The sequence below is a fragment of the Antechinus flavipes genome, chromosome 4 (assembly GCF_016432865.1).
Source record: "Antechinus flavipes isolate AdamAnt ecotype Samford, QLD, Australia chromosome 4, AdamAnt_v2, whole genome shotgun sequence".
Classification (NCBI taxonomy): Eukaryota; Metazoa; Chordata; class Mammalia; order Dasyuromorphia; family Dasyuridae; genus Antechinus; species Antechinus flavipes.
In genome coordinates, this window is record NC_067401.1 from 115,598,594 (window position 1) to 115,610,926 (window position 12,333).

Below are 12,333 nucleotides of genomic sequence, written 5' to 3' on the forward strand. Positions count from 1 at the left end.
CTTCGTTTTATTCACTTCACTTAGCATCAGTTCATGTAAGTTTCTCCAGATCTCTTTGAAATCACCTTGCTGGGGAAAGATAATGCGGAATGTTGGAGGGGATGTGGGAAAACTGGGACACTGATACATTGTTGGTAGAATTGTGAATACATCCAGCCATTCTGGAGAGCGATTTGGAACTATGCTCAAAAAGTTATCAAACTGTGCATACCCTTTGATCCAGTAGTGTTACTGCTGGGTTTATCTCCCAAAGAAATCTTATAGAAGGGAAAGGGACCTATATGTGCAAGAATGTTTGTGACAACCCTCTTCGTAGTGGTCAGAAACTGGAAATTGAGTGGATGCCCATCAACTGGAGAATGGCTGAATAAATTGTGGTATATGAATGTTATGGAATATTATTGTTCTTTTAGAAATGACCAGCAGGATGATTTCAGAAAGTCCTGGAGAGACTTACATGAACTGATGCTGAAATGAGCAGGACCAGAAGATCATTATATACTTCAACAACAATACTATATGATGATCAATTCTGATGGACGTGGCTCTCTTCAACAATGAGATGAACCAAATCAGTTCCATTCATTCAGTAATAATAGAATCAACTATACCCAGCTAAAGAACTCTGGGAAATGAGTGTGAACCACAGCACTTTCCCAATCCCTCTATTTTTGTCCACCTGTATTTTTGATTTCATTCATAGGCTAATTGTACATTATTTCAAAGGTCGATTCTTCATGTGCAGCAAAATAACTGTATGGCTATATATACATATATTGTATTTAACTTATACTTTAACATATTTAACATGTATTGGTCAACCTGCCATCTGAGAGAAGGAGAGGGGAGAAGGAGGGGAAAATTTGGAACAAAAGGTTTTGCAATTGTCAATGCTGAAAAATTACCCATGCATATATCTTATAAATAAAAAAGCTATATATAAAAAAAGAAATCATCCTGCTGATCATTTCTTATAGAATAATAATTTTTCATAATATTCATATACTATAACTTATTCAGCCATTTCCCAACTGATGGATATCCACTCAGTTTCCAGTTTCTTGCCACTACAAAAAAGGACTGCCACAAACATTTTTGCACATGTGGGTGTTATGGCCCAGAACTCTGTACTTGAAATAAGGATTCTTACAAGGTGTTAAGTCAGTAGCATTGATAAGACAATGTTTATCTAGTTTACCATGGTGATTAATTGTTCTCTAGTTCATTGTGATTGAATTAATCTTTTTTTTTTTTTGAGTTGTCTTTTTATTTTATTTTATTATTTTTTTAAATTTTATTTTATTTAATAATAACTTTATATTGACAGAATCCATGCCAGGGTAATTTTTTACAACATTATCCCTTGCACTCGCTTATGTTTCAATTTTTCCCCTCCCTCCCTCCACCCCCTCCCCAAGATGGCAAGCAGTCCTATATATGTTAGATATGTTGCAGTATATCCTAGATACAATATATGTTTGCAGAACCGAACAGTTCTCTTGTTGCACAGGGAGAATTGGATTCAGAAGGGAAAATAACTTGGGAAGAAAATCAAAAATGCAAATAGTTTATATTCGTTTCCCAGTGTTCTTTCTTTGGGTGTAGCTGTTTCTGTCCATCATTTATCCATTGAAACTCAGTTAGGTCTCTTTGTCAAAGAAATCCACTTCCATCAGAATACATCCTCATACAATTGTGATTGAATTAATCTTACAACAAATAATGGTTCCCTAGTGATATAATGATTGGCTTATATTCAATATACTGCATATAAACTGGGACAAACTCAGCCAGAGACAGACTTAGAAGGGCCAGGGTCAGACTCAGAGGGGACTCAGAAACAGACTGGGAGAAGACAGAGGACTGAAGGCTGGAGCACAAGCCCTAGGACTGAGACAGACTTCAAGACAGAGACTGTCATGTTAGTTCTCCTGCCTCCTCCACAGAAACCAAGGCACATTCCAAAGGCTCTCAAGAAAGCTACCCTGGGCCCCAGGCAAGGAGACAAGACTTTGAAGGAGATAATAAAGAATTTGGACTTTATCCCTGGCTATTCTTCTGGTTATTACTCTGCTAAAACGAAAGCTGATCTCAAGACCTCCAGAAAACCAACCAGAACATAACATGTGGGTCCCTTTCTGTCCTTTATGATCTTTTTGGGATACAGGCCCAGTATAGATACTACTGGATCAAGGGCGTTTTGATAGCCCTTTGGCCATAGTTCTATCTTGCATTCCAGAATAGTTGGATCTGTTCACAATTCCACCAGCAATGTATTAGCATCTCACTTTTCTCATATTCCCTCCAACATTCGTCATCTTTTCCTATTGTCTTAGCCCATTTGAAAAATGTGTAATGGTACCTCAGAGTTATATGAATTTGCATTTCTCTCATCAATAGTGATTTAGAGCATCTTTTTATATGACTAGAAATGATTTTAATTTCATCTGAAAATTGTTCATATCCTTTAACCATTTATCAATTAGAGAATGGCTTGAAATCTTCTAAATTTGACCCATTTCTCATGAGAAATGAGGCCTTTAAAAGAACCCTTGAATGTAAAAATTTTCCCCCAGTTTATTGCTTCCCTTCTAATCTTGTTTGTATTGGTTTTGTTTGTACAAAAAATTTTTAACTTTATATAATCAAAATTATCTATTTTGCATTCTATAATGTACTCCAGTTCTTCTTTGGCCACAAAGAAACATGGAGTATGTTTTCTTTGGAGCCAACTAAGACCATTTTAAAAAATTAAAGTTATTTCTTCAATTAATAAAAATATGTTTCATTTCCTCTTGTCTTGCCCCACTTAACATTGAAAAAAGAAAACAAAAACCTTATAATAAATACACATAAATTAAAACAAATTCCTTCACTGGATATGTTTAAAATATGTCTTATTCTATTACATTGAGATCATTGTGTTTTTATCAGGACATGTATAACATGCTTTTTCACCAGTCTTGTAGAATCATGATTGGTAATTGTGTTGATCAGAATTCTTAGGTTTTTCAAAATAATTTGTCTTTACAATGCCGTTTTTATATAATCTGTTCTCATTCTGTTCATTTCACTCTGTATCAGTTCATACATGTCCTACCAGAAATGACTATTTTTGTATATAAAGAGGCCATCTATTTTACAGAGTAAAATGTTTCTTAAAGCCTGAACCTTTCTATACTATACATCATTTCACTGTTTTTCAAACTGAACATTTTCTTAAATGGTCATTACTTTTAATGGAAGAATGCTTGAAAAGAATTGAAAGTCTTTAAGGAAAAGAGAATACTTAAAAGCAGAAGCTTTATAATTATAGCAGTAATGTTTGAAATTATTCTGAGTACCAGCAGTTCATGGAACTTACACAAAAATTGACCATATTTTAGGACATAAAGACCTCAAAATTAAATGCAGGAAGGCAGAAATAGTAAATGCTTTCTTTTCAGATCACAATGCAATAAAAACTACATTCAACAAAAAGTTAGGTGTAAATAGACCAAAAAGTAATTGGAAACTAAATAATCTCATCTTAAAGAATGATTGGGTGAAACAGCAAATTATAGACACAATAAATAATTTCACTCAAGATAATGACAATGGTAGACATCATACCAAAATTTATGGGATGCATCCAAAGCAGTAATAAGGGGAAATTTTATACCCTTAGAGGCTTACTTGCATAAAATAGAGAAAGAGAAGATCAATGAATTGGGCCTGCAACTTAAAAAGTGAGAAAAAGACCAAATTAAAAACCCCCAATCAATTACTAAACTTGAAATTCTAAAATTAAAAGGAGAAATTAATAATGTAGAAAGTAAGAAAACTATTGAACTAATAAATAAAACTAAGAGTTGGGTTTATGAAAAAACCAATAAAATTGAAAAACCTTTGGTAAATCTGATTAGAAAAAGGAGAGAGGAAAATCAAATTAGTAGTCTTAAAAATGAAAAGGGAGAACTTTCCACCAATGAAGAGGAAATTAAAGAAATAATAAGGGGTTACTTTGCCCAACTTTATGCCAATAAATTTGATAGCCTAAGTGAAATGGATAACTACCTCCAAAAATATAGGCTTCCCAGATTATCAGAGGAGGAAGTAAATTGCTTAAATAGTCCCATTTCAGGAAAAGAAATAGAACAAGCTATTAATCAACTCCCTAAAAAAAAAATCACCGGGACCAGATGGATTTACATGTGAATTCTACCAAACATTCAAAGAACAATTAGCCCCAATGCTTTATAAACTATTTGAAAAAATAGGGAATGAAGGAGTCCTATCAAATTCCTTTTATGACACAGACATGGTACTGATACCTAAACCAGGTAGGTTGAAAACAGAGAAAGAAAATTATAAATCAATCTCCCTAATGAATATTGATGCCAAAATCTTAAATAAGATATTAACAAAAAGACTACAGAAAATCATCCCCAGGATAATACACCACAATCAAGTAGGATTTATACCAGGAATGCAGGGCTGGTTCATTATTAGGAAAACTATCTGTATAATTGGCCATATTAATAATCAAATTAACAAAAACCATATGATCATCTCAATAGATGCAGAAAAAGCATTTGATAAAATCCAATACCCATTCCTATTAAAAACTCTTGAGAGTATAGGAATAAATGGACTTTTCCTTAAAATAATCAGTAGCATCTATTTAAAACCAGCAGTAAGCATCATATGTAATGAGGACAAACTGCAACCAATCCCAATAAAATCAGGAGTGAAACAAGGTTGCCCACTATCACCGTTACTATTTAATATTGTATTAGAAATGCTTGCTTTGGCAATAAGAGTTGAGAAAGAGATTAAAGGAATAAGAATAGGCAATGAGGAAACCAAATTATCACTCTTTGCTGATGATATGATGCTATACTTAGAGAACCCCAGAGATTTTACTAAAAAGTTATTAGAAACAATCTACACCTTTAGCAAAGTTGCAGGATACAAAATAAACCCACATAAGTCATCAGCATTCTTATATATCACTAACAAAACATAACAGAGTTACAAAGAGAAATTCCATTTAAAGTAACTACTGATTGCATAAAATATTTAGGAATCTATCTGCCAAGGGAAAATCAGAAACTTTGTGAGCAAAATACAAAACACTTTCCATCCAAATTAAGTCTGATCTAACCAACTGGAAAAAGATTAAATGCTCTTGGATTGGGTGAGCAAAAATAATAAAGATAACAATACTATCTAAACTAATCTATTTATTTAGTGCTATACCAATCAGACTCCCAAAAAACTATTTTGATGACCTAGAAAAAATAACAACAAAGTTCATATGGAAAAACAAAAGCTCAAGAATTTCAAGGGACTTAATGAAAAAAAAATCAAATGAAAGTGGCCTAGCTGTACCAGATATAAAATTATATTATAAAGCAGCAGTTATTAAAACCATCTGGCTAAGAAATAGACTAGTTGATCAATGGAATAGGTTAGGTTCAAAGGACAAAACAGCCAATAACTTTAATAATCTAGTGTTTGACAAACCCAAAGATCCCAGTTTTGGGGATAAGAGTGCATTATTTGACAAAAATTGCTGGGAAAATTGGAAATTAGTATGTCAGAAACTAGGCATTGACCCACACTTAACACCATACACCAAGATAAGGTCAAAATGGGTTCATGACCTAGGCATAAATAATGAGATTATAAATAAATTGGAAGAGCATAGGATAGTTTACCTCTCATACCTGTGAAAGAGGGAGGAATTTATGACCAAAGAAGATCTAGAGATCACTATTGACCCCAAAATAGAAAATTTTGATTATATCAAATTGAAAAGTTTTTTGTACAAACAAAACTAATGCAGACAAGATTAGAAGGGAAACAATAAACTGGGAAAACATTTTTATAGTCAAAGATTCTGATAAAGGTCTCATTTCCAAAATGTATAGAGAATTGACTCTAATTTATAAGAAATCAAGCCATTCTGCAATTGATAAATGGTCAAAGGATATGAACAGACAATTCTCAGACGAAGAAATTAAAACTATTTATAACCATATGAAAATATGCTCCAAATCATTATTAATCAGAAAAATGCAAATTAAGACAACTCTGAGATACCACTACACACCTGTCAGATTGGCTAGAATGACGGGAAAAGATAATGCAGAAAGTTGGAGGGGATGTGGGAAAACAGGGACCCTGATACATTGTTGGTGGAATTGTGAACACATCCAACCATTCTGGAGAGCAATTTGGAACTATGCTCAAAAAGTTATCAAACTGTGCATACCCTTTGATCCAGCAGTGTTTCTACTGGGCTTATACCCCAAAGAGATAGTAAAGAAGGGAAAGGGACCTGTTTGTGCCAAAATGTTTGTGGCAGCCCTGTTTGTAGTGGCTAGAAGCTGGAAAATGAATGGATGCCCATCATTTGGAGAATGGTTGAGTAAATTGTGGTATATGAACATTATGGAAATTATTCTGAATACTATAAATACTCACATAAACTATAAAGGACTTATGAAAGAAGATGCTGTCTACCTCCAGAGGAAAAACTGATAAGTAGAAATATGCATAGTATAGTTTTACATATATTTATAAATCTACATTAAAAGATGGTCTTCTCTAGTGTGAGGTAGTAAGGGCGAGAGACAGTTTGAAACTTAAAATATAACAAAAAAATTTCAATTTGAAAAAAAAAGTGGAAATTAATCATATAGAAACTGGCCAGACTATCCCAACTTTTTTGTTTAAATCAGATTTATGATCCCTCTGTTTATTTTTCTGTTTATAGTCAGTGAGTGAGCTCTTTGAAGATTATACCCTTTCTGGTTTTCAAAAATATTTATGGTAATTTGAGTTATGGGTATATATCTGTTGTTTCTATACTTTTAAGTTGTATGACCTTGAGAAAGTCTTCATCTTCCTGAGCCTCTGTTTTCCCATCTACAAAATGGGCAGCATTGCCCTTCTTTCACAGGTTTGTTATGAGTAAAGACTTTGTAATTCTTAAGACATTAAATTTGAGTTATTTTTATATCCATTACTAAGTGTGCAGTTAATATAATATACTTTAGACAGAAAATGCTTTGGTGTTTCATGATGTAGTAAAAGTTTTAACCTATGAAATGTGTGATGTACTTTTGTTTTTTGCTCTGTATTATACAGATCAGTGGGGAAGCCCAGGAGCTTTTCTCAGTTCGACATGGCCCAGTTCGAGCTGCTCGGATCTTGCCATCCCCACAGATAGGTGAGTAGTAGTCTTTAGAGAATGAGTAATTTAGAAGGTGTTTCTTCTTATTTTTGCCTTTTGCCTTCTGAAATCATAACCAAATGCATCTGCTTTTTGGTCATTGGACTCCTTTAGCTGGCCTTGGTTTTATTATATAGTGTACCTCAACAGTCTCTGCCTCTTCACTGTCTCTTCCATCTTGTGTTTTGTCTATTTCCCTTGTACTTATGCAGCTTTGTTATCTCAGGGTGGGCTCATATTCTTTTTCAGCTTGGCAAATTCCTGCATATCCTTTAACAAACACCTTATTCATGTCACATATTCTTCACCAAACCATTCACATTGGTTCTAGCCCAGCCTGTTTTTATCCTTCTCAGAATGACTAATATTATTAATTGTTTAGTTTTTGTTTTTTTTAAAAACAATTTCTTTCTGATAGTTTAGCTCTTAATTATTTCATGTTCATCTATTTTTATTTCCTTACAGAGTTAAATATAAACTCTTTGAGAACAAGGAGATTTTGTTGTTGTTTTTTTAATTAGATCCTGAATGGTATTAAATTTAGCAGCTATTGAATAGATACTCTTATTGATTATTTCATTTTATAACCTGGATATCTTTCAGTTTGCAGTTAAGTTGGGCTACTTCTCTCTAGGTCTTAATTATAAAAAATATAGCTTGTGAAATGAGTTAGTGATATTAGAAGTGAAATTTAGGGCTTGTGACCTGTTTTTTCTACTCTGATCTAAAAGTTGTATATTTAAAAAGTTCTATATTTGTATCTGTCTAATTGATTTAGGTTGATTTTTTAAAGATCATATTTAGATTCAATTACTTTTAATCTGTTGTTTGCATTTATAACTTGTAGCATTTACAGTCCTATCGTGCTCAAGATAAAATGTGATTACTATTTTTTTCATTAGCTTGTCATGTATTTCCTAGTATTTTAAAATATTCTCTGATGATATATAAAACAACATATTCATCTATTTGGATGGTTTGCATTGGATCTCCAGGAAGTCTTACACAGTTTTGATTCTTTTTCATCATTTCATATGTGATATGTGTGTTTTAATGGATTCTAATAATGTCCTTTTCAGAATTAATTCTTTTCTTAAATCACAAATATGATACTATTCAAAACTACTTACATGTATTTGTGTTTGTTAGTTAATAAGCTTTAAAATAATTTAAGATTTTAGGTTACAGATTAAAACTGTTTTTAATATAACAGGAAGATCAAAGCCTCCCATGAAAATTATTCTAGAAGTTCATTATGATTTTTTTTTTTTTTTTTTTTTTTGCTACTGACTATATTTTGCAGAGCCTACAACTAAAAGTGTAGAATTTTTGCGGGATAGATTTATAAATTAGATTCTAGCACATCTTTCTCTTCAGTGTTTGAGGCATGGTAAAGGCATGTTTTTCTTTAGAATGATTTGAATACTTAATCTTAAAAACAGAAAGAGAGCCTTCATGAATTCTCAAGGTTGCTTTTGGAGTTTTGGACTCTCTAGGATATAGAGTCTTTCAGGCAGACTGTCCCTCAGGCACATTCTGACAATTGGCATGAAATTTAGAATGGAACTCTGCAAAGGTTTTTTAAATTATCTCAAGTAGTGCCCTTCATTTTGTTTGGCTTATATTTTGCACATGCAAACTAACTTTTCTTTGGAGAAAATCAAAGCAAAATGAGATTACTGACAGTTGTTTGAATTAATCTAAGTTTTATTCACAAAGTATTTTGGTATTTGTATTCTATCTTTTGGAAAGCTTGTATCTTTTTCCTTGATATAAGTGTAGTCTTATTTTAAATGTGTTGAATCCTTTATGACTAAGGCAGTAGAAAAGAATTGTCCAGGTATAACTTCATAAGAAAGTCTGTGTTGCTCCAAGATATTGTACTGATCCCAAGCTAATGGCTTTATTTAACACTTGTTACTAGCCAACATTTAAATGCTCACAATTATAGAGGATAGAATAATAAAATTATATTTAAATGGTTACAGTTGTGATTGTTATGAAAAATTCCCATATGAATCTATCTACCAAAGGAAAGTCAGGAATTAGATGAGCAAAATTACAAGAAACTTCCCACACAAATAAAGTCAGACTTAAATAATTGGAAAAATATTAAGTGCTCTTGGATAGGCCAAGTGAATATAATAAAGATGACAATACACCCTAAACTAATCTATTTATTTAGTGCTATACCAGTCAGACTCCCAAGAAAATATTTTAATGATCTAGAAAAAATAACAACAAAATTCATATGGAAGAAAAAAAGATCGAGAATCTCAAGGGAATTAATGAAAAAAAAAATCAAATGAAGGTGGCCTAACTGTACCTGATCTGAAACTATATTATAAAGCAGCAGTCACCAAAACCATTTGGTATTGGCTAAGGAAAGTTCCCATATATAAGGGTGATTAAATATATGCATTGTTAATTATGGGCCTCTCTTATCCTGAAAATCTTTTAAAATAAGAATAAAAATGATCATTTTTATTTCCTTGGAAGCAAGTATTTGGCTACTTGACAATTTTAGGTCCTATTTAAAACCTTTTATGATTCCATTGTGTCTTCTTGAAAATGCAGCCATAAGGCATAGAGGTAATATATATTTTTTGCATATTAAGTAATTATTTCACTCTAATTGTTCCTCCTTTATGCCATTTCTCAGCAATTCCTATAGCTTGACTAGGGAAACTGATTCTGCCTCCCTTTATCTGACTTAACTTACTAAAGTTGTGAGTTATGAGGCAAACTGCCTCCTCAAATGTAGGTATTGTGTTGTCTTCATTCTCTGGAAATCCTGTCCTTTCTCTATAGATTATATTGTAAGTGAGGTTCTAACTAGAATGACTGTTCTGTACCCCATAGAAAGATGATGCCTCTCATATCACCCATGTTAAAGACTTTTCCTGAGGGTTGGCCTTGACACAGGTATCCTAATATCATTTGAAACTGGTACCCTTACCACTTTTGTCATCTTTCTCTTTAGCATCTTTGTTCCTTATTTATTCCTTGTATTTCAAAAATTCATTAAAATATCTACTCCCACTTCCACATATAACTTACTTAAACTTTATTTTTTAGTACATTCTCCATTTGTTTCATAGTAAAGAAATAAAAACTTGAGGTGCTATATAATTAAACATCTTATTGTTAATTCATGCATAAAATCAAGTTGAGAGATGTAGTACATTTGAAGGGCTGACTTGATGGTCTAAAAACATCAATGATCAGCTTAAAACTTTTCTAAATTTTAAAAACTTAGAATTCTATTTGGATTCACTGGAACTTTGTTATTAGGGAGGATGGAAAAAGACCAAAATTTCTGTCTCTGGCTTGAAATGTGCAGGTTTCTTAGAATTGCAGTTACAATCTCTCTCTCTCTCTCTCTCTCTCTCTCTCTCTCTCTCTCTCTCTCTCTCTCTCTCTCTCTCTTTTTCTTTAACCTTGTGACTCAGATGCACTCGTTTGGATGAGTCTTAACAAATCCAAAGTCTTTATTGTTCTCAGTGGAAGGGCAGTTTTCAGATGGATGTGGTCTGTTGAAGACTTCTTGTGCCAAATTTCTGGCATCCAGCTGAAAAACCTTGGGCAACAGCAAACTTGGCTCATCCTTCTCTCATGTTAAGGTATTGCTCCTTACATCAAAGTTAAATTTGCTTTAGGTTCTATCCAAGCAGGACATTCACACTATTACTTCTGAAAATGATCAAGATTTGTGAGAACTTTAAAAGCTTGCTTTTTTCATTTTGCTTTTTGGGGGAGAAAAATGTCAAGTATTTTCTGAGGTTTTTAATACTGTAAACAGACCACCCGTGAACCAACTTACAAATATCAATTGTTGCTGCTTTTTTATATAAAGCCTGACATTTGTTTTCTCAGAAATAAGCACAAGTAGAACAACTTTAAAGTTGTTAGTCAATGTTAAACTTTTTCCCGTTTTGCTTATTTTTTGGTAACTTTTCAAACAAAGTGACCTTTCCAGTCGTTGGGTTTTTAGCCTTTTTCATAATGTACAAATAGCCCCCTCCTCCTTTGGAGATGACTTAAATGTGGTTTTATCAAGTCCTGAAAACAGCTGTCTGATTTACTCAACTATATTGTTTCAGAAATTCTGAGTAACCCCCCCAGAAGGGTTTTCTGTAAAATTTAAGCAACTATGTATAAACAAGTGGATCCTTTAAAAAGCCAAGACTGCCCAAACCAAACATAAGCAATCCCCTAAAAGAACACTAGTTTAGATTTGCTTATAGTCATCTCTAGTACATTTGAAAGTGGAGCTTTTCTATTTCCAGAGGCAAAAAAAAAATAGCTGACATTTTGTCTTGCTGATTGAGGGGAGTTATGACTTCTTTATAATACTAGTTCTTTTTTTTCTACTTCTGTTGGTTTTAATGATTTTGTATGATGCTAAACTATTTATTCCATTATACTCTTATCTCTAGGATCAAGACACTGTGTTTTCTTTATGATTCATAATAATTTCTCATGTGGGAATGTGTTTGTGGTGTTTTTTGTTTTGTTTTGTTTTGTTTTGCTTATCTTCAGTTCCTTTGAAGCACTTCCAAGAGTGTTGATGTGAAAGAATGCCTGCAACATTCCATTTTAGAGGTAACTGGCAATCTTTTTAGTGTTGGGTAAAGTTGTCACAGTGCCCAGTGTGAGAAATTGATCTGAAGGAAATCTCCCAAGCTTCACTTGGGATATCACTACTAGCTTGTATGAAAGTACTGTCTAATGAGAGCTGAAGTAGTTTTTTAATTGGGGAGAGAAAAATATAATTCATTTCAATCCAAAATATTTTTTAAAAGTACCTAATGTATACTAAGGATGTAGAGACAAAAAGAATCTTATTGTGAGTATAGAACAACAATGTACACACACACACACACACACACACACACACACACACACACACACAATTAAAAAAAAAAAAACAACTTTATCCTGGTGGGAAGTGATATACTGACAGTTGGGAAAGTTGGTCAAGAAAGAGGCTTGTATTGAAGGAGGAAATTAAACTGTGCTTTGAATTCATTGACTAAATGATTTATCCAGAAGCACTGAATGAGACATTCATGTCACTGTTACCAAAACCCAGGGATCTAGATTCTCAG

The 12,333-nt window shown here is 32.9% G+C and overlaps 1 protein-coding gene across 6 annotated transcripts in view; it reads left to right on the forward strand.

The window, feature by feature from the left end:
• Window positions 1–12,333, forward strand: part of BCAS3 (BCAS3 microtubule associated cell migration factor) — a 787,317-nt gene that overhangs the window by 63,873 nt on the left and 711,111 nt on the right. For all 6 annotated transcript variants that reach the window (XM_051994106.1, XM_051994105.1, XM_051994107.1 and 3 more), the window contains exon 6: window positions 7,138–7,219. In XM_051994106.1, the coding sequence (XP_051850066.1) occupies window positions 7,138–7,219 (82 nt within the window). The remainder of the gene's footprint in view (window positions 1–7,137; window positions 7,220–12,333) is intronic.